This window comes from Phyllopteryx taeniolatus, chromosome 9 (assembly GCF_024500385.1).
Source record: "Phyllopteryx taeniolatus isolate TA_2022b chromosome 9, UOR_Ptae_1.2, whole genome shotgun sequence".
In the NCBI taxonomy this organism is placed as follows: domain Eukaryota; kingdom Metazoa; phylum Chordata; class Actinopteri; order Syngnathiformes; family Syngnathidae; genus Phyllopteryx; species Phyllopteryx taeniolatus.
Window position 1 is genome coordinate 18,193,826 of NC_084510.1, and position 26,219 is coordinate 18,220,044.

The 26,219-nt window shown below is 40.8% G+C and overlaps 3 protein-coding genes across 3 annotated transcripts in view; 2 read left to right on the forward strand and 1 right to left on the reverse strand.

The window, feature by feature from the left end:
- The window catches only part of eefsec (eukaryotic elongation factor, selenocysteine-tRNA-specific), a 119,934-nt gene extending 105,147 nt beyond the window's left edge, over positions 1–14,787 (forward strand). The window contains exons 11-13 of the transcript XR_009790214.1: positions 2,941–3,035; positions 13,742–13,849; positions 14,650–14,787. The gene's annotated coding sequence lies outside the window, so the exon portion shown is untranslated. The remainder of the gene's footprint in view (positions 1–2,940; positions 3,036–13,741; positions 13,850–14,649) is intronic.
- si:ch211-157b11.8 (fibroleukin) lies at positions 8,171–17,615 on the reverse strand. The gene is made up of 7 exons (XM_061785671.1): positions 17,505–17,615; positions 14,677–15,667; positions 11,917–12,106; positions 11,500–11,577; positions 9,465–9,577; positions 9,096–9,358; positions 8,171–8,703 (listed from the first exon to the last, which is right to left on the reverse strand). The coding sequence occupies exons 2-7, from the start codon at positions 14,914–14,916 to the stop codon at positions 8,361–8,363; spliced, it is 1,227 nt and encodes a 408-aa protein (XP_061641655.1). The 5' UTR covers positions 14,917–15,667; positions 17,505–17,615; the 3' UTR covers positions 8,171–8,360.
- LOC133483854 (ras-related protein rab7-like) lies at positions 17,143–24,839 on the forward strand. The gene is made up of 6 exons (XM_061785672.1): positions 17,143–17,485; positions 20,578–20,641; positions 21,276–21,402; positions 21,521–21,739; positions 22,081–22,209; positions 23,713–24,839. Exons 2-6 carry the CDS (start codon positions 20,589–20,591, stop codon positions 23,806–23,808), a joined length of 624 nt encoding a protein of 207 aa, XP_061641656.1. The 5' UTR covers positions 17,143–17,485; positions 20,578–20,588; the 3' UTR covers positions 23,809–24,839.
- Positions 24,840–26,219: the final 1,380 nt, after the last annotated feature.

The window sequence follows — 26,219 nt, forward strand, 5'->3', positions numbered from 1 at the left end:
TGAGATCCTCCCGGATGACCGAGCTTCTCACCCTATCTCTAAGGGAGAGCCCGGATACCCATCCATCCATCCATTTTCTGAGCCGCTTCTCCTCACTAGGGTCGCGGGCGTGCTGGAGCCTATCCCAGCTGTCATCGGGCAGGAGGCGGGGTACACCCTGAACTGGTTGCCAGCCAATCGCAGGGCACATAGAAACAAACAACCATTCGCACTCACAGTCATGCCTGCGGGCAATTTAGAGTCTCCAATTAATGCATGTTTTTGGGATGTGGGAGGAAACCGGAGTACCCGGAGAAAACCCACAAAGGCACGGGGAGAACATGCAAACTCCACACAGGCGGGGCCGGGGATTGAACCCGGGTCCTCAGAACTGTGAGGCTGACGCTCTAACCAGTCGGCCATCGTGCCGCCAGCCCGGATACCCTGCGTAGGAAACTCATTTTGGCCGCTTGTATCCGGGATCTTGTTCTTTGGGTCACGACCCACAGCTCGTGACCATAGGTGAGGGTAGGAACGTAGATCGAACAGTAAATTGAGAGCTTCGCCTTTCGGTTTAGCTCCTCCTTTACCACAACGAACTGATACAAAGTCTGCATCACTGCAGACGCTGCACCGATCCGTCTGTCGATCTTCTGTTCCATTCTTCCCTCACTCGTGAATAAGACCCCAAGATACTTGAACTCCTCCACTTGGGGCAGGATCGCATTCCCCGACCTGGAGAGGGCACGCCACCCTTTTCCGACTGACGACCATGGTCTCAACTTTGGAGGTGCTGTTGAACAGGATAGGTTAAAAAAAAAAGAGCGAGAAATGTTGCTTGGCTTTCGGGGATGCTGCTTTTATACCCAATCATGAGCCTCACCTGTTTCCAATCAACCTGTTCACCTGTGGAATTTTTCAAACAGGTGTTTTTCAGCATTCCCTCAACTTTCCCAGTCTTTTGCTGCCCCGGTCCCAGCTTTTTTTGGAACATGTTGCAGGCATAAAATTCAAAATGAAAGAATATTTGTCATAAAACAATAACGTTGGTCAGTTTGAAGATTAAATATCTTGTCTTTGTAGTGTTTTCAATGGGATATTCGTAGAAAGGGTTGAATGAGTAATTGTATTCTGTTTTTATGTACATTTAAAACAATTTCCCAACTTTATTACAATTGGGGTTTGTATCATTAATCAGTATACATAGTGCGCAGTGTGTAAAATGTCCTCTATTGTGTGTTTAAAACCGGTGTTGTGTTGCAATTGGTTTGCACATATTGCAATAAAAGTTTTAAAAAAACATTCCTGAGACACCCCTAAGTTTTCTCTATCACTGTGGGATGTCTTGAAAATGATCTCTAATGACTAATTAGAGGTCAGAAGGTTTAATACTTCACTTCCTGACCAGGGACTAGCAAGAACTGAGCGTTTACAACACCTTGTCACTAACAACCTGTCAGTCAACGCTGTCCGGGGAGTTAAAGAATTCAAAACAGCTCTCCCCCCGCCACCCTCAACCTCCAAGTCCTTTCACCAATTTCAGACTGCACCTTTATTTTGTCTAATTCATTTCCTGTGGGGATACTGTGTGTGTGTGTGTGTGTGCGTGTGTTTGTGTGCCAATGTGTGTTTTGCGAGGGTGTCTGTCTGTCTGTCTGTCTATCTGATAATGTCAGCAAAGGACCAGTGAGTGCAGTTTCATAGTTTCAGCTATAAAAAACAAAAAAAAAATGCTGTTCATCTTAAGCAAGATGAACCTTGCACCTTGAGCAAGACACTGATACCCCGAAATGCTCCCCGGGCGCTTCAGCTGCCCCCTGCTCCAGTGTGTTCCACTAACATGTGTATGGGTTCACTGTGATGGGTTAAATGCAGAGAACAAATTTCGTGTGCATGCATGCATGTTCATGACAATAAAAGATGATTCTTCTTCTTCTTCTTCTTCTAAAAAGATGTATTTCTTTAGCCCTATAGCATAATAGCCCAAGTCATAAATGACATTGTTGTGTACACACTTGCATTGCATTTATTTCAGGCGATTAGTTTCTTAGTTTAGAATAAAACATTTGCTATATGAAATGTGCAGTGCAATGGGAATTTTGAGTTGGTAATAGTAAATGATTAGGCTAGATTGGATTTCAAATGTGTACATTTCTGAACAAAATTATTTTTGTAATAATATAGAAATCTTCTCTGAGGTCAAAATATTGCCGTTTTTTTTACCTTCAGAAACTTTACAGGCAGATTTAAGTAACATTTTACATTCTCAATTGTCATACAAGTGTAGAAATAAGATAAGCACTGTTAATATTAAAATTATCAACAAAACACTTAACACTTGTCAACAATGAAGTAAGGTGTAATACTAAGGTGACTCATGTAACCGTATCAACTTTTTAAATTGTCACAAAAGTGTAAAAAGGTGGATTGTATGTTCAAATTCAACAAATTCACATAAACATTGTAGCAAACTACATTTGCTTCATCACAAAAAAAATCCTCTCTAAACCCTGTCTATACATCTTTGTTTGTACAGTATGTTTGTGTGTGTGATATATATACAACCATTGTTTCATATTTTCTCAAACGCTGTGTCAAATCTGACACTGATCCTCAGTCTTGAAATCCTGGTTTTCCTCCTCTTGTGATGCAATGTCTGCTACTTTGCTTAAGCTCCTTCTCAGACGCAATCCGCCCTGCTTGTCTCTCACTCTCTGACACGCACACGCACACACACATGCACACGCACACAGACAACACTTTCAACATTTTCTGCTCTGCCTCGACCTTTATGTTGTCTTTTTCCTTTGCTGTTCTCTGGCTCGCACACTACTGTAAACCTTAACTCAAAAATTCAATGTGACATATGTTGCTATATTTCTTCAAAGACAAGGGTGTCATGAGCTTGCATTTACAATGTGTTTTTTTTAATTATAATTTTATTTTATTTTTTTACTTTAGAGGAGTGTCACTCACCCCATGCAGAAAATGTAGAGCGTAAATCTTCATCCAGAAACCTTCAAAAAGAACACTTGGGATGTTTCACCAAAAGGGAGGTGAGTCCCACAACGTACTACACTCTGACAAACACACATTTACACTCTGCGCTTCATCATTTATGACATTTGCTGTGTGCATTATAGCGAGCTGCCTCGGACCTTTCCTCTATTGTTCTCACGGCGAGTTATTCCTTTGCTTTGAACCATGAATCTCTCAGTGGGTTTCCCCGTATACTTTACTCATCAAAACTGGGCCACTTTAAAATGGAAAATCAGTTTGCACATGTACTTCTCTTCACTTTGTGCAGTATTCTGATCAGCTTTAATTGATGCATACAGTATGACCACATATGATGATTAGAACATGCAAAATGGCTCTCAGTATGATGCATTACAGTTCTACAGCACTCAAAATTACATCCACAACAATCAACATTAATTTAATATCCCCCTGAGAGTATCAATCACAAATGATCACTTTTTGATGCCGCTCTTGAATAGATTGTTTAGGTGTACCTAAGGAAGTGTCTGGTCAGTGTTGATTGAAGTGTCGGATGGGAGTGTGCCATCACCTGACCACAACAATTGCAAATTATAAGTCCATATGAATGTTGTAGAATAAAAAAAAAAAAAAAAAATGCTATGTATTTAATTGTTTCAGAAGTCCAACATTTCAACCTTTAGCGTCTCCTCCCCCTCCCTGCAACATCTTTGGCCTTCTTGTGCAAATGTAGAATTGACACGAGGTGGAGTGAGGCCTGCAATGTGGTGCCATCTGTGCTCTCCCTCTCTGCCTCCCCCCCCCCCCCCCCCCACTCACCCCAACCCTTCACCACATCAGGATACACTTGTTCTGTTGAATTCCGGTTTCAAACGGAACGCTGCCTTGCTTGCTTTGTTGCCTTGCAGGTCTCATGCAAGCAGGTACATGCTGCCTCCATCTTGGCCCTGTGGTCAGGGGAGGGAGGCCTCTAACGGCCTCTTCCACTTGCACACCTTTTTGAAACTTCGCCTGCTCCCGCTTCCTGCCGCTGAGCCTCACACCCCAACAGCCCCCCGCCTACCCCCCTCCAACAGAACACATGAGCACCCTTATCGCCCCAAGAGCACATTAAACCATATGAGGCTCCCGCCACTACTGCAGGGCGGCTAAGTTCATCACCAACTTCATCCTCTGGCAAGCGGTCAGGTCAGCGTGCTTCTAATGCAGACAAACTGCGATTTAAACTTATAACATTCTAAACTGCACCTACAAAACAATATTGTGACGTTTGTCTTTAAATGTCTTCAACAGCTCTCACTTTAGACACGTTGTCCTGTTGACATTTGACCTTAAGTATGGTGCCCCCTGTGTTCAAAATAGACACTACAACCTGATGTTTCCAATCAATGTCAGGATTCTTGGAAATATGCGCATTGACCAGAGCCACAAATGTAAATTACATTTCACTGTATTTATAGTACACCCAAATGTGACACTTTGCCCGAGACTCATTTATTTTTTACTTATTTAATTATATTAATCACATTTGTAGTTATAAGTGATTCCATTCTTTTTTCTGTTGTTTATGTTGTTGCTTCATGCAGTGTTTCTTCCTTTTTTGTTGGCAACAATTTTCCATTAATTTAATTCAGTGATGGCTGACAAGCTTATACAGTACAGTACAGTACAGTATTCTTATTCCACCAGTGTTATACAACACTGCCATCTACTGTACAACTGGCCGTTGTGTTTTTGTGGTATCAAAGCAGTCCGGGTGAGGTGTTGTTGGGCCCTCCAAGAGCTGGTATGTGAAGCTCGAGGACATCTGTTTCCATATGCCATAATCCATCTTCATATTGATACTTTGATTGATTCCTTAGTCATTCCGCTCATCGCAAATCTATTTGATTGTATATAAAGCTTGAGGGAGGACAAGAATTGGATGTGCGATCTGACTTGCAAAGACTTTCACTGACTGTTTAGTTGTATGTATTGTCAGTAAATCCCTGTAAATCAGAATGAGATTATATGATTGATAAAAAGTAAAAAAAAAGTCAAATAAATCTATGAAAGGATGCATTTGTATCCAGGAAGATAATGTGGCTTACCACTAATAATAATTTTGAAGTGATTTGTTAAGGTCACCAAAGAGGTGGGTTTTTTTTGTTTTTTTTTATATCATGTGCGATCTATGTACTTTCTTCCAGATTGCCAATTAAAAGAAGCTTGTGCTTTAAGTGACAATTCCAGAAGACAGTTCCTGCAAATATTTGCTCCAGGGGGGCAGAGGTCACCGTCAGTTACTTTATTCGTAGGCCAAAAGTGGTATGAAGATGCGGAAGGTCTCTGTTTTCACTCTGATATCTGTTTCAGTTATCGAGACATTAATGAATGACACAAGTCACGGGGGGAACTTCCCTTAAGGGAGCTCAGAGCTTCTGAGAGGGATGTGCAAGCTAACCGCTGCCCAGCTTGGGCTTCCGGCTTTGGGGCAACTGAGCACGCCGGTACCCCTCACAGCTCACAACAGCACCACTATCACCCCACTCCAGACACTGTGCCAGGATACTGTGGTGACACAACTGTGAACCACTGTTCCTCCCTTGTCAACAAGACTGATGGATACAGAAAGGATAAGAGGAGAGGATAGGAGGACTGATTAATATCTAACGACACCACCGAATAACGGGTACACAATGAAAAGGTGTGGATAAGATAAAAAACCCTCAGCAGGCAATTAGAGAAGAAAAACGCCTGACGGACAAAACGTGAGATGATAGACACCATTTATCGGTACATCATGGATGACATGAACATGATGCATTCTTTTGTGATTTACTGCTCATTGTGAGTTTTAGAATTATCAATAGTTTCAATAGTTATCAGCGTCTGAAGCCCTTTAAGCTTAAATTAGATAGACAAGAGGCTAAGTTTGTCAATAAAGGACTAATCAATTGCAGTTTATCATCAGTCAAATTCTTCAGCATGCTCTTAGCCCACCAGGGGGCAGAATATTTCCCCAGCGGTACTGTTTGCAGCAGGAGCTCAAAGGCCAGACTCAAATAATTAGATATGTATCAGGTTGTTTTAAGGTGATTTTTTTTTTTTTTACCTTCATTTCTTAAGGTGGCATTATCTCTTGTAGACCTGTTACAAACATAAGTGCAGTTTTAATGGTCAAATTGTTTCTCCAGGTACTCCAACTCCAAAACATGCATAGACGTTTAATTGAAGACTCTAAATTGCTCATAGTTGTGAGTGTGGGTGGTTGTTCATTTATGTGTGACCTGCGATTGTCTGGCAACCAGTTGCCCACTCGCCCAAATTCAGCTGGGATAGGCTCCAGTTCGCCTGTGACTCTCAACAGGATAAATGATGAAAAATGAATGGTTGTGGATGGATTAACAAAGAAGACCACACCACGCAATAACTGTCCTCCATTTTATTCTGTTAATTTTATGAGGAAAGGTATCTTACACTCCAAAGGACTTTCAGAGGAAAAACTACATCATTGTACCATGAGGTCGGGACTAGCATGTCCCTTTGGAGGTACCCTCGAACATACTGTACTGTACTGTACTCTTCTGTTCTTTACTGTACTGTACTATGCTTTGAAACATACCTATACGATTGCCACTAAAACTAATTGTTCAGGAAATGTATGTATTAATTATGTAAGTATATAGCAAGTGTGTGTGTGTGTGTGTGTGTGTGTGTGTGTGCACGCTTGTATAGTGAGCCAGGTCAGAAGTTGGTCTCAAGAGTGTGTCTTTGTGTTTCGATCACAGCACGCCGAGCCCCCTCAGTAGTTAACAATAGACTCCCGTCTGGATGAAGAGACTGACAGCTCATCGTGAACGCCGCTAAAATTGGCGCAGCCATTCAAACACTCACACACACACACACACACACACACACACACACGACTCAGAGTTCTGTGTGAAGCCCAGCCAGAGAGGGAGAGACTCACTTGATGCCAAAGCAGGTGTAGTTAAGTGAGGGCCTGCACCTACAGTGGATATAAAAAATCTGCACACCCCTGTTCAAATGCCACATTTTTGTGAGTTCAAAAAATGAGATCAGTATAAAGTATTGCAAAACATTTTCCAGTATTAATGTGACCTATAACACGTCCAACACAATTCAAGTAATAAAGTAGTAAAGTAAAAATAAATAACTGAGAGCATGTGGTTGTACAAGTGTGCACACCCTCTTAGAACTGGGGTTGTGGCTGTGTTTAGAATTAACCAATCACATTCAAACCTATGTTATACACGAGTCAGAACACATCTGCCACCATTTAAATGCCAAATAAAGTTCAAATTTTCTAGTAAGCTTTTCCTAGCATTTTTTATAATTTTGTAGTCTTACAGCACTTTTTTTTTTTGTCAATGTCTTTATGTCTCAAAAGTGTTTTCTGTCAATTGACTGTCTGTTGTCGTACTAGAGCGGCTCCAACTACCGGAGACAAATTCCTCGTGTGTTTTTTGGACATACTTGGCAAATAAAGATGATTCTGATTATGGTCAGCTGAGAGCTTCCACAGTATCAAAGGGATCTCGTTGTTCAAAGGTTATCGGTCACGAGAAAGGTACAAAAGAATTTCCAACGCATTAAATATACCATGGAACTCAGAAGTGGAGAAAATGTGGCACAATAGTTACATTACCAAGAACTCGATGTCCTTCAACATTGATGAAAAGACATAAGCAAAACTAGTCAGGATGGCAAGATGCCAGCAGCACTTACAGAGCTGCAGGATTTTCTGGCAATAATCAACTGTTAAGTACATATGATAAAAATATGAGTTGTAGAGATTATAGGTTGCAATAATAGTGGGAAAAGTTTTGAACTGATGTATCTTTCGTATCAAAAAACAAAAAAGTGGCATTTGAAAAGGGATGTATAGACGTTTTACATACGTTGTAGAAGTGTGTGACAACTGTGACGTGTGAAAAATGGCTTGTGCAAAAAGAAAACATGTCTGTCTTTGGTGGCAAATCTGAGATGTATGTTAACACAGCTGCAGGCAGACCACAGAGGTCTATTAGCAAGGTTGTAGAATGCTTGTCATCGCTATGATGCATGAATGACATGCTGAGAGTTGGAAGCTACATGTTAATTCAAGTACCACAGTGGGCTATTTTTAATTTACACTCTGTAATTTATTCAAACTATTCAAGCATCATTCATTTATTTCTGTGACATGTGGTAACAGTGTTTTCATACAGAAACGTAGATATATTTGGCTTTTTTTCTTCTTCGACCTGAACATTTGGTTTAGTCTAAAATGGTGAGGTCCCTTCAGTGACTGCAGCAAACAAATGATTGTCAATTCAATTCAATTTGTGTATCTACTTTGCAGCTCATTTTGAGTGTGACTATTTTTTCCCCCATTTTTATGATGAATCAGCAAAGTCCCATGGTCTTATCTTCATCTCTACTCTCTTGAAGGAGTACCGTTCACCAGTTCGCCCATCAGTGAGGATGTACCACGTCCCCCAGTAGATGCCGTTAGTCACACCGCTGTAACGCCCCCGGTAGTAGTGCCCGTTCAGGTTGGCGGCCAGGCAGGCATCAAACCACCACCCTGCACCATAGTAATGACCACAGTTTCCAGCAGCATAGCGGTCGTGATCTCTGTCAGTGGTGCTGAAAGCTCTGCCATCGTGGTTGTAGCGTTTGCTGTAGCTCAATGCATTGCCTGCATCACCGGAGTACTCCCGAGATGTCAGGCGGTACCTGGTGGAAATAGAGAGCATGGTAATTTCAGGCTACCAATATAAGAGCTGTATCATATTTAGATGCCAGAGGTATTCTTTTAACAATTGCAAACATTTATTATTGTGGATGTGACAATGTTGCTAAGGGTACCATAATATTGGAGATAATGTTTGTGCAGCATGCTTCTTATATAGCTCTACCTGTGCCTCATGTTGTGCCACTTGAGTTTATTTAATGCACCTGGCAAACTGGCAATTGCTGCTGTTGGTACTCAGGGGACAAAGATGGATTGGAAAAATTATGTCCTAAGAGTCTTAAGGAGGCACTAGGAAGGTCCCACACGTTGCAATGGATGCTTGTGTGTGTGTGTGTGTGTGTGTGTGTGTTGCAGAAACAAAGACTAACTTCACCTCTGTGCCTCTGAGGCTACTTTGAAGTTGTTGTAGGTGGCATGGCGCCTCTGTTGGTGCCAGTCCTCCAGCTCTATATGAAGTTGGTGTTGGCCAGTGGATGTGAGTGTGTGCAGGGCTGCATTGCCCAGCCAGTGTTCCCGTTGCGGATTGCCAAAGCCCTCCCTGTATTCCTGCCACGTCCTGTTGAAGTCCACTGAGCCGTCCTGACGGTTCTGGATCACTGTCCACCCGCCTCCCGTCGTCACCATGTCACATTTAGCCTGAGCCAAAACAAAGACTTTGATATTCCAAAGCCCGAGTCTAAAAGAAGCACGGTGCAGCGGGGGTCCGCATGTGTGTTTAATGTGTGTGGTGGATGTGAAATACCTCCAGTGCTGGTCTGTGCAGGTCAGGCTGAATGGTGTAGATACCGTTCTCTTTGATCCCCAGTCTGTAAATCTCTGCGCAGTCCTGAGGATGCAACCTTTTCAACGGTGCGACTGACAAGCAGAGTTCAATTTCATTCCATGAATTCGTCAAACTATCACTGCAATTAACAATACTCACGTGACACGTGGCTTTTGCCTATTCTGCAAATGCGCTAGCAAACCGTTAGGTTAAATTACTCTTTTTTTCTGTGCGATATTTGAGTGTAAATACAGGGAGATGCCAATACACCAATATGAAACTCGAAAGAAAGCTAGGAAAACTAATCATAATGCCGATAATGCTACTTAACAGTCCAAAAAATTTTGGCCACAACTATCATTTTGACTAGAAGTAGCAGCAAAGATATAGTTATCAGCGTTAGGTAAAACTCACTTTAACTTTGTAAAGGGTTACTACATGGGCCAAGGAAGAGCCCATTACTTTTTGGTGGGGATCTGGATAAAAGTGTGTTTTCATGAATGTCATTTCTCTGTTTGATCAAGGCATCATTGGAATCGTTCATCTCCAAGAATCATCATTGCTCCACCCATCAATACATCAACCTCCATCAACCAGTTAGTAGGCGGCTCACTAACAAGCCGACAGTGAACTTATGTTTTTTACAGTTTGGCCTTAGTGGTGGTCTGCGATCTACAGAGGGGTTAGTTAAAGGTCCCATGCCATCAAAATCCAAGTTTTGTTGTTTTATGCATAACGTAGGTCAAAATGAGTCTGTGGCATGGTCTACAGTAAGTTTGACATCCGTGGTTTGTTGATTGAATGCAAAAGGCAATCAACGGCATAAGGCTTTGCAAAATGACCCGATTAGATTTCCGTGTTTGTGGCATTGATAGTTACTAATTATTCAAATACCTGCACACTTGGTGGTCGGTACCCGCTCAACTCAGCTAAGCGGCAACACTGCATTTCAAGCGAGTCTCAGCCGCTGCCAAGTCATTCAAATACAGTCTATGAAGTATACATGTGTTGTGTTTTACAACAATACATAGCTATATTCATAATTATAATGTAACTTTGAATGAAATACCAAAGCTTGCGATCATTGCTGCCAAAATGTGCACGAGCGATGAGCGTTATGTTCAAATGAATGGGAGCGGAGGACGAGCCTAACCTGAAAATATCCCCCTCTCTTTGAATTTTCGACCACATCCCCTTTCAGCTCCCGTTCCCTATTATTGGGCCAAAAATACAACGCATGGTGAATTCTGCTTTACACTGATAGTAAGACACCACACGGCTGTGAAGCCTTGGCTGCCACAAGATGCTGTGATATCGTCTCCATATTTAAATTAAGAATAACAGCGATCCAATCAGAGCAAAGCTTATTTACATATCGAATTTTAAGGAGAAATCCGACTGTCTCAATTGTCAGGCATAAAAGCTCAACGAGAATAGCTTGAAAAGGGCATTCTGGGCATTTTCAACCCCAATTATCTTTCAAACCTGATGAAAGGACCGAAAAGATTATGGAAGAAAAATTGATGGCATGGGACATTTCAATGTCCAGTGAAAATCATGTATTTTGTAAGTTTCTTCTCTTTACCTGAAATGCTTTTGGAAAGACAGGCTTTTCTTTGGACAGAGCAAAGCATTGCTGCAGCACAGATCTAATGGTGATTTAGACATTTTCATGGTACTATACATCACAGCATATGGTTATTACATTAAATCAAACTGATGGGATGGTTAGATTGTTAAAATATGTGGCGATATCATGACATCATCATGTTCACATCAGTGTTTTTTGGGGAGGGGGTTTTGGGTCTGGAATCTTGGCTTTGAGCTTCTCTACAAAAAAGTCATATCACCAAGCAAAACTGAACTAGTTCTTCATACTATTTTTTTTGGTGACGTACAATACTACATGTACCGTATATGCTGAACACAAACTAAGTAGGACATCATAACATGGACTGAGTCTCTCATATGTGCATTTGAGTCTTGGTTCTAACTTGTGCTTTAAAGGTGTCACCTGTAGGATGATGATGTGTAATGCTCTTGAGGAAAAGAAGCAGGTCTTTCTCCCTCTCTCTTCCCACGGCTGCACCCTCTGTCAACCCAGAGACACATGAGGTTTTCAGCATGTTGCATCGCATTTGTCACTCATGGCAATAGCTTTGTGGCTTCTCTTACTGTGATTGCTTTTTTCAAATGTCCTACATGTCATTAGCCATAAAATCGGTATCTGTGCCCAGGTGGACTTTTGTTTCCGTCCTTCCCCGTACAGTTAAATTCCGATGCACTCACCTATGACCGACACTTAGCAGGCCTCATTGGGGTTCTGTTTACTATGTGTGGGGGAGTGAGTGCACCAGCGTGTGTGTTTGTTCACCCATTAGTGTGTGTTGTAGAGGAGGGAGGGGCGTGGATATAAATGCACGGCGCTAACCCAGTCGTTTAGCCATCGCCCCGAGGGCTTGACTGTGACAGTGGAGGTCACACTCTGTCAGCACGGCTGCCATTAGCGCCAGGATGGCCCCCAGAGAGTTGCTGTCCTGCCCAATCCAAGCTTCCCCTGTTTCCTGGAGAGAAAGCATGCAGCGCTGCAGCTGAACCAGACGCTCCTTCACACCTCCGCCCTGCAAAGACAGTCGCCGTACATTCACTTCACGGAGAAAGTGTATGTCATTCGTTATGATTATGTCAGCAACGTGAATGCGTGAGTGCCAAGTGACATTCAAAACCCACCGCCAAGTCAGTCTCGTCTCTTACACTTACATCAACTGCGCCGTCGCGCCGTCCCTCATCCACCTGTTGTCGCCTGAGCTCAGCACAAGCATACAATGAGGACATTTCTGAAGCACAACTAATTTTATCCTTTCACGGCTTTAAGGTGCCACCATATTTAGCGGGCCCACCGTCCCATGAGAAAACAGCGACCGACCCCAACCCTGACCCTAACAATTTGTCCAAATTTGTCTGAGTTTCCATCTTTTCAAAATGTTGTCAAGAACATTACCGTGTGACAGTCATGATCATCATCGTTAATAAATTATGGCTTCAATATTTGTCATTTAGATGTTTTTATTACATAAACCTTGTAATGGCGGATGCAGTTGCAGCCTGAATCAAAGTACCAGTAAATGAGATTTTGGTGTTCCATCATTAAAAAAGATATGTCTATGGATTAATTCGCATTTTGCCAATTCTGTTTTCAACCCTGGTGACAAAAGAAAAAAGTTGCAAGTCTATTAAAGCAGATTCATCAGATATCAAATGTCAAAATTAAAACTCAGCACACTAATTTGCAAACAAACATATAACATTGCTGATAGACTGAATTGGATCATTTATGTATGGACAATAGTTTTGGTTTCTATTTTGTGCAATGTACATCTTGCACGCATACAAGAAGTACATGGAAGAAGAAGAAATGTACTTACATCTTCTTTTGCGTGTTATTTGTATGACATATTTTTCTTTCCTTTATCAACATTTGCTGCTGAAACGATGCAAATTTCCCCATTGTTGGGCTAATAAAGGTTATCTCATCTTATATTACAAATATGTATTGACAATAATAATATACTTTTAACTTGCCCACGTTCTAAAGTGACGTGTGCAGTGACGTACTGATTCATTTCCGGTTCAGACATGGCGTCCTGTGTAGACGTGTATTATTTTATATTTATATCTCTAAACGCGTATTAATTGGGCTGTTGTTTTGTTGGTTACTCTCCACGAAAACGCAGTTCCAGCCAGAACTACAGCGGCTGAAAGAAGTATTTAACACGTCACCATTTTTCTCACTAAATATACTTTCATAGGTGCTATTCACCAGATGTTTGGAACAATCCAAGTACTCCATACTTACAAATAAAGTCGGTCAAATAAACTCAGAAATTAAGTTGTGTGAAAATGTGAAATGACGTAGGGAAAAGGTATTGAACACAGGCATGGAAAGGCAAGACAACACCTAAAATCTATCAAACACCAATCTAGCCATTTCTCAGTGCAAATGAGTATTAGCTAGTTCAGTCCTACTTGATGGCCTGCAAAAAGGTCTCATTGCCAAGGTGTGAGTCAAGACACATCTCACGATGGGTAAGACCAAAGAGCTGTCTCAAGACCATCACAAACTAATTGTTGCAAAACATAACGATGGCATTGGTTACAGGGGCCTATCTAAGCTTCTGACTGTTGCAGTGAGCACGGTTGGGGCCATAATACGTAAGTGGAAAGCCAATCATACCACCATAAATTTGCCTCGGTAGGTGCTCCTCGCAAGATTTCTGACAGTGGAGTGCAAGAAATAATCAGAAGAGTTGTCAAAGACCCAAGAACCACCTGCGGAGAGCTTCAAAAAGACCTGAAATTAGCAGGTACTGTTGTCACAAGGAAAACAGTGAGTAATGCACTCCGCCGCCATGGCCTGTATACACGCTCACCACGCAAGACCCCATTGCTGAAAAAAAAAGCATACCAAAGCTCGTCTAAAGTTTACTGAACAACATTTGGACAAGCCAGTTAAATACTGGGAGAATATAGTCTGGTCTGATAAGAGCAAAATGTTACTGTTTGGATGCCATAATCCACACCACGTTGGGAGGAGAAATGGCACTGCACATCACCCTAAAAACAGTCAAGTTCGGAGGTGGGAACATGATGGGGTGGGGCTGCTTTTCAGCAAACGGTACCAAGACAGTCTTGACAAAAATCTGCTGCCATCTACGAGGATGATGAAAATGAAACGAGGGTGGACATTTCAGCTGGATAATGATCCAAAACATACAGCCAGGGAAACTTTCCATTGGTTTCAAAGAGAAAAAAATAAAGCTGCAAGAATGGCCCAGCCAATCACCTGACTTGAATCCAATCGAAAATCTATTGAAAAATCTGAACCTCAAGGTCCATAAATGAAGCCCACTGCACCTTCAAGATTTGAAGACTGCTTGTGTGGAGGAATGGGCCAAAATCACACCAGAGCAATGCATGCAACTAGTTTCTCCATACAGGCGGTGCCTTGAAGCTGTCATGGCAAATCAAGGCTTTTGTACAAAGTATTTAATAAATACCAGTTGGCGTGTTCCATACTTTTTCCCTGTGTCATTTCACATGAATTTAATTTAATTTAACTTAATTTCTGATCTTATTTGTTCCACTTTCTTTGTTTGTATGTAAGCTTAGGGAAATAGAAGCTGTCACTCACCTGTGGCTGAATCTGAGGAAAGTCTGGCCTCTGCTCTACCTTCCAAGGGGCATCTGAGATGGCCAGTAGCGAGACTCCCTTCCTGCAGGCCTGTTGACCCTCACATGTGCCGGTTCCTACTCCAGTAGCAGGTAGGATGGGTGCTGCCACCAGATTCTCCCTGCAGGGAGGCTGTGTGCAGTCTGGAGATGCCTGACAGGAGAGCAAAGCTCCCACACACAGAGACAGCAGAGTAAGCATGCCCGGTGAACCACGAGGAATAATGAGCAAAAGTGATGTTTGTCCAACTTGGAGTTGTCTGTCCTGTTGTTCTTGATCTCTGCAAACTTTCCACTCTTGTCACATTTCAGGATGTGGCTCTTCAGTGTTGGCTGGATTATCTTTTGATTTTAGATCTTTGTATTTTTAATCTGCCTGTGTCCTGTTTGCAACAATCAATTCTGTCATCTCTCTCTTTTTTGTTCTTCTTCTGCTCAGTCCATCTTAGTCTTGGTCATCCTCTTTCTTCTGCTCTCACGCTGCTTTGGCTCAGATTCCTAGATAACTGCAACACTCTTTGCTGTCTGAAACCCACTAATGCACCCTCCCCCTGACACACACACATGCACACACACACACCCATGCATCTCACTAATTCAGTCACTCTTTTCAGCAGATCACAACAATTCACACGAACATCCCAAATAGTTTTTATGGACTTCTATAGATTTTCACACAATTTTAGAGAAGTAAATAGTAGTTAGTCACTACATTAACATACTCTTTGTTTCAAGTAATTTATTTTCAATGAATCATGTCGTTGTGATGCCTGTCTATACTGAGGCTGAAGAAATGCAGCAGATGCTTCAAGAATGTGATCCTATTCGTCTAGTCTTTTGTGTCGTCTTCTCACTCACCGTCTTTTGTGTCGCAGTGTTTGTGTTTACAAATGGAGTTCCGAGGAGGGTCCTAAAGATATGCCTTCAATAGGTGAGGGAATGCAGGAATTTCTCTAAAAACACAAAAGTACAGCCCAGTCGGAAAGTGCTTGGTGTTGAAGAACATGTGAAGAAGGCGTTCCTCTTTGATTTGAATTCTCTACTCTGATGGTTGTACATCTTAGATAACCTCTGCCCCCCCTCCCAATTGCAGAAACAAACAAGTCTGAGTTTTTTTTTTAACCTTTCATGTAGGTACATACATGTTTATGTTGACTCACATTTTGATCATTTATATGTTCTATATATAGAAGATATATATACATCTATGACTATATATTTATATATAGTCATAGATGGTCCATTTATGGTTAGATCACTTTCCAGTAGTAATTTATTTTGTGGTAATGTCCCACAATATCAGTTTCATTTTTTCCTGGAAGACCCTCAAATCACTCAAAAGGTTTTGTTTTTATTATGAAAATTACCTCGAAGGAAATGTAGGAAAGTACCTGATGTACTTCACTCCCGGTAATACATTAATGTAATCTAAACCAGTGGACACTGCCACCAAGTGGTCGATGATGACATGTTTGTTTCTCATGCAATGCGCAAGTGTCACAAATAATTTAAATTGATCCCAATGTTATAATTCTACCCTAAAAACTGCAACAGCCTGATAGGCCCAGTGTGACACAATGGAGGAGTCTTTTGCAGCAGGTGGCAGTGTCACCAAATTGGAAGAAGGAAAATAGTTACTCCGTACTTGTACGTAATTTCTCCATGACGTCATTGAGTGCTAATCTGAGGGAAAAAATGGAAACAACTGCGACATAACATGGAGCTGAAGTTCATAATTCTAAACCATTGCAATAATACTTACATACGATTTTAGTATGTCTTAATAAAGAAATGCATGACTTCTATCTATCGATCTATCTAGCGACAGATAAGAGAGATGTTTTTTCCCCCAATCTATTTAACAATATGTCAAATATTGTTGTGTTATAATGCACGTAACAAAATAGGCAAGTATTGCATAAACCACACATAAAAAGGACAAATCAACAGAAACATATAGGAACATACAGGGGTCACGAGTACAAATTAAGAATAAAAACACTGTAGTGGGAGCATAATGTCAAGGTTTTGATATCTTTTTTGTTTTTAGCAACACAGATTGACATTAAATACAGATTCCATTTCTTTCATAAAGGCACCAAATTTGCATTCATGAATACAGTATAACACTTTGAAAGAGATTCATTATATAGTATTCTTTTTCAATTTAGGCGTCAGGTGTCACACTTTACAAAACCAAAATGGATTTTTTTTTTTTTTTTTTTGCAAAGTAAACTCAAAGTTACAGAAGATATTATCCAATGTGTGTACATTTCCGTAACGGTGAGGTTGTGAGCTACAGTCAGGTAAATAACACGGGACCCTGCGAATGTTCTCACAGCGAGAACAAGGGAGGTGTTTTCAATGAAGTGTAGAAAGTGTATGTAAAGTCGGAGCTTGACGTCATTAGCGGTGACGTGTTGTGGGCGTTGTTTCAGAGAAGGAAGTGAAAGGGGAAGAGAAGAAGACACACAAGAGCCAAGAGAGCAGCACATACTTAGCTCGCGGCTAGCCTAGCCTTCTAGTAAAGTGCCAAATTTACGGAGTGACGACTAGTTGCCGCATCCGTTTATGATACACTTTTGTTGTTGTTGTTGTTGTGTTGCCGCCAAAAGTAGTTAATTGTATCACAATAACAACATCCAAGTCGGCAAAGGTTTTGGTGGCAGCTAGCTAGCTAACGTTAGCGCCCAGTTAGCTGTCAGCGACCAACAACTGCTCGCTCGTCAATCCAGCCGGCAAGAAGACAAATTGTGTGACACAAACGAAAAGTAAGTGTGGTCGTCTTACTCTTGTGAAATGTGTGATGAAGATAATTGCGTCTGCTCTGCTGGGGCTAACGCAGATGAGGAGCTAGTGGTGAAAAAACAAGGCCGTTCTGCAGCTCCTCTGGGCCCCTCCTGATCAAGAAAGAAAGACGGCAAGACCAAGTCGAATATTCTTAAAGATGTGACATAAAATATGAGTGATTTGGACTGGGGGGGGGGGGGGGTCACATTAGTGCATGAATACTTGGTACACGTTTATTCTGCCCTGTTTCGACTCATTTTAACTGCAGATATAAGAATCTATGATTCTGTTGTCAGGAAGACGTATTTTTCTGTGCATGTCATGATATTCATACTATCGACTCACAGAGGTCATGTCGATACACGCTGCTCACTCAGTGTAGTGGATGACATGTCAAGTTACACAATAATGTACCCATTTGGAGGACAACACCTGGCAACCATCATGTTTTGGGCACATGGAGACATGTCACTGTCATTTTCGTAGATGGACTTTGTATTTACAGTACAAGAAGCTCGTGTCATGTCGATTTGCTTGCACATTTCTGATTTAGCCATTTGGATCAGAAACTGCTTTTGATTTGCCTTATGTAAAGTGTAAACTAAAATCAAATAGTCTATATAATAATGCAAATTATTGTACTCTACTAAATTTTTAGCACGTGTTACATTTAGGGAAGTAGAGGGAAGATTATCACAAGTTGAGTCTACACTAATGTATCATACAAATCCAATTTCCGTCACAGGATATAAAGTATCAGTATCATAAAATGTAACATTCTTAACTGTGATACAAGTGTGAAAAGCGGTGTGTGCAGGTTCATCTCAATAAAGTAGTATAGTGTCGAAAGCTTAAATGAGTTAGCTAGTTCAATTCAAAAAGTTAAAATGTATTTTTGATGATTATAGTTTACTGTAACGGAAAACTCCAAATTCACCATCGGCCATTTTTTTTTTTTTACCCATTGGCTTGATTTGTGAGCGCCAACTTGAGATACGAGTGCTGTATGGTTGAAGTGAGCTCAATCCAACTCATTTCACAATAAGCAGCAGGTTGGGAAATATTGAACAATTCCAAAAAGAGACTTCAAGCTGTTTAGTGCCACCCCCAGTTGAAGTTTACTGTCAATCCAAACATGAAAAAAAATACACGGTGTGTATTAAAAAAAAAAACACAGAGCTTAGCCTTAGGAACGTCTGGTTAGCTTAATGCTAACAAACAATGCAAAACACTATTTACATGCTAATGGTTATCATCGATAGTTGCCGTTTTAAAATCAACGGCTATTTAAAAAATCAACACAATCAGTGGCGCAGCACACGTAGGCAGATAATATAACAATACTCAGAGGCATATATTTTTATCCACTACGAAAAATGACTAATATTACAGCATCTTACTGAGTCAGAGTAGTAGTAGAAGTACTATTCTTCTTTGAATGTGTCAGCATGACTGTTGTATGATACTGCCTCTTGGTGGCCCAGGGGGTTACAGCAGAAGGAAAAGCACAATTAATTGTATTGCAGCATTAGATCATGTTTTACAAACTTCAATTATTTTAGTCTGTTTTTATAAAGTACACTATTATAGAGTGCTATTTTACCCTTATTAAAAAAAGCAAACCTTTTTTTTTTGTGGGGGGCGGGCTGAAATAATTGCATTTCCGTTCATTTCAAGGGGGAAGGATGATTTGATATACAGTACGAGTGTTCTGAGTTACAACTGTTGTCACGGCGTGAATTAAACTTGTATCTCAAGGTACTACTCCACAGGTACATCTCAATAAATTAGAATATTAAAATGTATTGAGATGACATACCTAAATAAATTGTGCAACAGAAGCCTGCAGGTGACTATAGATGTGATTTATTGGGTGGAAAATGCAATCGGGACATCGCCTGAACCTTCACACAGTTCCACTACAAATTTGAGAACAATAAATCACATCTATAGTCATCTGGAGGCTTCTGTTGCACAATTTATTTAGGTATATCATCTCAATAATTTAGAATGAATACATTCTGATTTATTGAGAGATGTACCTTTATTTTGTAATGTCATCAACACATTCTCTGGTGGCAGCCCAGAAAAGCAGAAAAAAGTAAAGCATTCTTAAACTAATCCTTTAGAGCAGGAGTCCAGTACAGGAACATTCCTTCACTGTTTTGGTGCCGCTGTCAAATAATTGAAAAAAAGATAAAATTATTTATTTTTTCATTAATCTTTATTATTGATTTCCACACTGAACTGAAAGGGCTAAAAAAAAAAAAAAAAGAAAGCAGCCAACCTCAGCTTTTAGGCACTCACTCTGCTGAAGTCTCCTAAAATTTGCTGATGTCTGGCGGTTGGATTTGGCAAAGTGCAGGTAGGAAAGCCATGGTTTAATCTGTGGAGCATATTTGTGCAGCGATAAAATTCGTGATAAAAATAGGAACATAGGCAGCTTTGTGTTTGTTTTTATTTCCTAAACCTTTATTCAGATATTTGAGCTGCTAGCTTGTTTCCTCTATAAAAAGCAAAGTCAATATTCTTGTATTGGACTAGAGATTAACTGCTTGAAAGGAATGTGAGGTGAATGCTAAAGTCTAATGAAAGATTAAAGATATTTCATTTCAGTCTTTATCAGACTTGGTCTCTAAATAGTTTACTGTGTTCTGGATGTATTTTTTCTTTTAAAAAGTGCAGCTTGCCTCATTCGTAACTGCCATCACTTACACAATTTTGTTTCATGACTGTTCACGACAAACATTTGTGAGAGTTTTAATGGTGGTTAGTCAGGATGCACACACAAATAAGAAATACTATTGGCACAAATCTCATCACATTTGTTGTAATTTAAATGAACAGACAGTATTGTGCCATGAAGAAGTGGTTGTAGTAAAGTGTGAGCAGAGGAGGAGCGTTGTTTCTCGTTATTCGTCCAACTGCTTTCAGTGAGCACATGACTGGTTTTCCCAGCTTATTGGTCCAAATGTATCAAGCGTCTCAAGCACAGACATTTACAGCTTGTCTTGTAACATGATTTTTCCTCATACAGAGCATGGCAAACCTACTTTTTGTTTGTTTTATATAGCTCTTTGAAGAATGGCCTCCAGGAAGAAAGTTCTCTTGAAAGTCATCATCCTGGGAGATTCTGGGTGAGTTGTGCTTTTATTTTATCGTTATAATTGTTGTCACATTCTTTGTAGATTTAGTTACTTTGAATACAGGCTGTCCTTATGTACCAAAGGTTTGTGCAGCGCCATAAGAAGACGTTCCGTTAACTCCGTACATTCTTTACATTCAGCAGTATTAAAGAGCTTCAGCCCTAGTTATGACTTGTTCAAATTCACTAACAAAATTCTGCCCTAAAAAGAATCCCCACTATGAAAATTGAGGACCCCCTTATTAAACTAGAGATCAAAGTAAGTCCCTGAGTTAGACCCTCCTTAATGTGACCTCTAACCTGAATAAAATATGTGCTATAGACTGAAACTACTATATTGTTGAAGCAAGCATGGTGCATTTTGACTTGACAGTATTGGAGCACGCAAAAGCGCTCCAATAGTGTCAGCTTGTGAGCGCATCACTTGTGCACAATGCACAGCCCCCTTCAGATCACCACACACACACAAAATAAATAAATATATAAAAATGGAGACTGATATTTGAAAGGGTTCCTGAGTTGCTACTCGCCCCATGTTGACTAAAATAGTCAAGTTCCATCGCATGATGCTTACTGTGGGTGTGGTCTGCTGCTGTCTTCATCATGTGCTGTCTGTGTCCCACCAGTGTTGGAAAGACCTCCCTCATGAACCAGTATGTTAACAAGAAGTTCAGTAACCAGTACAAAGCTACAATAGGCGCAGACTTTCTGACCAAGGAGGTGATGGTAGATGACCGGCTTGTTACCATGCAGGTTTGTCAACGCTACACTTGCACTCTTATTATTTCCTGTCAACAGTGTAATCTGAACCCTATAGTTAGCAGTAGAAGTAACGATTTATTGAATTGTTGGTGTCCATTTGGCTCCTCAGATCTGGGATACAGCAGGCCAGGAGAGGTTCCAGTCGTTGGGTGTGGCATTCTACCGCGGAGCAGACTGCTGCGTGTTGGTGTTTGACGTGACCGCACCCAATACCTTCAAGACCCTGGACAGCTGGAGGGATGAGTTTCTGATCCAGGCTAGCCCTCGAGACCCCGAGAACTTCCCCTTTGTGGTGCTCGGCAACAAGATCGACTTGGAGAACAGACAGGTAGGCATGAGGGACGATGTCAGCCTGATGTCAAACTCTCACTGCTGTTCAGATTAGCTGTTGAAACATCAAGTATGAGTTGGCAACCTTGAAATCCAGCTAAATGGTAATATTGGACTTGGGAGCCACCAGAAGGCCATAAACAATGTGTCATAATTGTGGGAAAACTGCTGTCTCACAAGTTTAGAATGTAAAAGGGGCTTGAGAGTGCTTGGGGATTAACACTGTAACAGGTTTAATGAACTATTTTTGAGCTGCTTTTCCCTCATGATTTTGTAATTGTGACATTCTCAAAGACGTTAGCCCGTTACTTGAATGAATTTCTTCTTCTTCACTTATAGGTAACCACCAAAAGGGCTCAGGCTTGGTGCCAGAGTAAGAACAACATTCCCTACTTTGAGACCAGCGCCAAAGAAGCCATCAACGTAGAGCAGGCATTCCAAACTATCGCACGCAACGCCCTCAAGCAGGCGAGTACACTTTCATGTATGGTTTAATTTTTGCCTGAGGTGGCAAAAGACTGGTGAAAGTACTGATTTCACCCCTGTACCTATGTAAAAGTAAAGTACAAATTCTGAAATGTACTTAAATACAACATTTTAAAAAATTATTAATTGAAAAACAAATGTTTTACTGTCAATAATCTGCCATGCCAGTTTTGAGTACTTACAGCACACACAATATTTTCCTCTCCACATATTGCTTGTTACTGAGAAGAAAAAAATACTGTTGCGTTGCATGTTGTTAAGCGCTAGCTAGTATTGGTGCAGTTTTTATGCTATCAAAAGAACGTGTTCCCCTACCTTTGCTAACGTAGTGAACTGACTAACAAAACTTGCCAAGTTATCTAATGATAACTGAAAAAATATACCTTGTATTAGTTTTTTTTTTAGATTAGACAGAATTTTTCTTGTGGTTTTTAGGCTGGCACAAGACCCAACACCCATCCATCCGTCCGTTTTCTGTACCGCTTATCCTCACTAGGGTCGTGGGCGTGCTGGCCCCTATCTCAGCTAACTCTGGGCAAGAGGCGGCGTACACACTGAACTGGTCACCAGCCATTTGCAGGGCACACAATCATTCACACTCACATTCACACGTACGGGCAATTTAGAGTCTTCAACTAACCTACCTTGCATGTTTTTGGAATGTGGGAGGAAACCCAGAAAATTCCACAAGATGGCGGCCACTTGTCATGTATTACTTAACTCATTCACTGCCAACCCTCCTAGTTAACATGGATATTTGACTTCTAAAGCTTAAAGACACAGATACTACAGTGTGTGTTTGTGTGACTTTTGACCTAGTTGCAATTTATAAAGAGTTTATATTCTTGTTTTATATGTAGACTTTACAATACAGCGCTATGTTTCTTCAATATAAAGGTGACAAAAAGGTTTTGGGTTTTTGTGGGCTGAAATGGATAAATGGCATTTCAGTTCAACACAAGGGGGAAAACAATGAAAGCCAAGTCCACTTTATTTGTATTTTGTTACTTCAGACCTTCATTTACCAATGATTAGGGCTGCAACTAACGAGTAATAATCAAATCTGTTGATTGTTTTTCCATTAATCGATCAATTTTATTTTGTTTTATTTCCAACGCTTTATTTAAAAAAAAAAAATGGGGTTTAAAATTAACAGTGAAGAAAATGCAAAAACATAAATTGATTATGATTCAGTTACTGTTTTGGTCAGTAACATGGGCAGGAAATAGGCAAAAATGTTGATCATTGTTTTCCAAAGTAAAAGATGTTTGCAAATGTCTTTGCAAAGATTAGTCTGCTTTATTATTCTAATATAATTGTTTACTTTTGAGAGGCCACAATTCCAAGGATTTGGACAAATTCAAGTTAAACAAGGTCCCAAAAGGATTATTTTTTGAATAAAACATTGTTAACGATTAATTTAATTGATTACTTGTCAATTCATAATTGCACCTCTACCAATGATGTTACCTTCCTCTCTCGTAGGAGACAGAGGTGGAGCCGTACAATGACTTCCCGGAGCCCATAAAACTGGATCGGAATGACAGAGCGAAGCCTTCAGCAGAAAGCTGCAGTTGCTGAGGGGCAACCGGGAGCATCTCTTCTCTTGGCTTTCAGCGGATCAGTCACCCGCACCTTGCTCCCAGGGAACAGCCTTCCCTGCAAGTCTTCCTCCTCCATTTCATCCCTCACGCAATAAGAAGCCACTCACGATCCACGGATGTACCGCTGCCCTCTCTCACTTCAATTAAACTATTCTGACAAACTTGGTGTCCGAAGATCACACGAGGCGAACAGCGCCCCTTCTGGCACTCCGCAGTGAGCCTTTCAACTTGTTGGACCGGATGACGGTGCCATGTTTAAAACAATCGGGAAAATAACTGGACTGCTTATGCTCAGTAATGTGTGATGTTGGCTAAGCTCAGCATCCCAAGAAGCGTATTAGCTCTTTCTGTTCTCTTGCTATAGCCTGTCAAAAGTCATCGTCTTGAACTATATGGTTACATATATATATATATATATACACACAAATAAATTACATATTTGAATTGGCAGATGCTACATCTCAAGCCAATCTGAAACATGTTTTGTTTTGCACTTTCTTGCCTTCATATGTTCTAAATGTAGAGGGATGGCTGATTTTGGGCAACATCTGCCACTAAATACATGCCTTTTCTGTGAGGGTAATATATATATTTCTTGTCACTTTTCATTGTTAAATTCCTCCTGTTGAACGTTGATTGTACGGCCTCCTCCTGCATAGACTTTTAACTGCCTTTCACTTCTGCTAATAATAATCATTTGACTGCTCCTTTCACTGTTATTTGTGTTTGTCTTTCAATGCTACCAAATGGCTAAATATGCGTCATCCACACATTGCGCTACTCACTTATCTGCTTGTAGCTCAGGTTGGCCAATTACTTAATATTTTTAATAGATTGTGTGTTATGGTGTATAGACAAGTCAAAGGCTGACGGATGGAATGGAAATGTCCATGTCAAAAAAATATCCATCTTTCTGCTGTGGTATTATTCCTTGTAGAAAAAACTCACTGCAATGCCAATAATGCTGTCAATTGGTAATTTGAACATCAAATAAAACTCTTGAATATATCTACTGTTATTATATTTGTCTATTTGTGTTTCCTGGGGTAAAGACATTCCCTGTCTGGTCAAAGGTTATGTATATCACAGTATATGTGTATACATGTACAGTATGTGCATATGTATACAGATGTGTGTAAATACAGTGGGTACGGAAAATATTCAGACCTGCTAAAATCATTTTTCATTTTTTCCCTCAATGTACACACAGTACCACATTTGACAAAAAATGAATTGTTGACATTTTTGCAGATTTATTAAAAAAGAAAAACTGAAATATCACACAGCCATAAGTATTCAGAGCCTTTGATCAGTATTTAGTAGAAGCACCCTTTTGAGCTAATACAGCCATGAGTAATGCAACAAGTTTTTCACACCTGGATTTGGGGATCATCTGCCATTCCTCCTTGCAGATCCTCTCCAGTTCTGTCAGGTTGGATGGTGAACGTTGGTGGGCAGCCATTTTCAGGTCTTTCCAGAGATGCTCAATTGGGTTTAAATCAGGGCTCTGGCTGGGCCATTCCAAAACAGTCATGGAGTTGTTCTGAAGCCACTTCTGTAGTTTAGCTGTGTGCTTAAGATCATTGTCTTTTTTTAAGGTGAACCTTCGGCCCGGCCTGAGGTTCTGAGCACTCTGGAGAAGGTTTTCGTCCAGGATATCCCTGTAGTTGGCCGCATTCATCTTTTCTTCGATTCCGACCAGTCTCACTGTCCCTGCAGCTGAAAAACACACCCACAGCATGATGCTGCCACCACCATGCTTCACTTTTGGGACCGTAATGGACAGGTGATGAGCAGTGCCTGGTTTTCCCACACATGCCACTTAGAATTAAGGCCAATAATTTCTATCTTGGTCTCATCAGACCAGAGAATCTTATTTATCACCATCTCCCGATTGCATCTCTGGAGCACAACCACAGTAATCTTAGGGTTCTTCTTTACCTCTCTCACCAAGACCCTTCTCCCCCGATTGCTCAGCTCTCAGAAGGGTTCTGATTGTCCCAAATGTCTTCCATTTCAGGATTATGGAGGCCACTGTGCTCTTAGAAACCTTAGTACAGCAGAGTTTTTTTTGGTAACCTTGGCCAGATCTGTGCCTTGCCACAATTCTGTCTCTGAGCTCTTCAGGCAGTTCCTTTGACCTCATGATTCTCATTTGCTCTGACATGCACTGTGAACTGTAAGGTCTTATATAGACGGGGGTGTGGCTTTCCTAATCAAGTCCAATCAGTATAATCAAACACAGCTGGACTCCAGTGAAGGTGTAGAACCATTATAAGGATGATCATAAGAAATGGACAGCACATGAGTTAAATATATGCGCGTCCTCGGTTTACGACGGAGTTCCATTCCCACGGCAAACGACGTAGTCTAATCTATTTAAAAAAA

What these genes read in the sequence shown, in the direction of transcription:
- si:ch211-157b11.8 (XM_061785671.1), bottom strand. Translation starts at nt 14,916, where the DNA reads ATGCTTACTCTGCTGTCTCTGTGTGTGGGAGCTTTGCTCTCCTGTCAG. An exon ending in TACACATCATCATCCTACAG is followed by an intron (nt 9,578 to 11,499) that starts GTGACACCTTTA and finishes TCTGCTTGTCAG; the next exon opens with TCGCACCGTTGAAAAGGTTG. An exon ending in TGCACAGACCAGCACTGGAG is followed by an intron (nt 9,359 to 9,464) that starts GTATTTCACATC and finishes GTTTTGGCTCAG; the next exon opens with GCTAAATGTGACATGGTGAC.
- LOC133483854 (XM_061785672.1), top strand. Translation starts at nt 20,589, where the DNA reads ATGGCCTCCAGGAAGAAAGTTCTCTTGAAAGTCATCATCCTGGGAGAT. An exon ending in ACCGGCTTGTTACCATGCAG is followed by an intron (nt 21,403 to 21,520) that starts GTTTGTCAACGC and finishes TTGGCTCCTCAG; the next exon opens with ATCTGGGATACAGCAGGCCA. An exon ending in TCGACTTGGAGAACAGACAG is followed by an intron (nt 21,740 to 22,080) that starts GTAGGCATGAGG and finishes CTTCACTTATAG; the next exon opens with GTAACCACCAAAAGGGCTCA.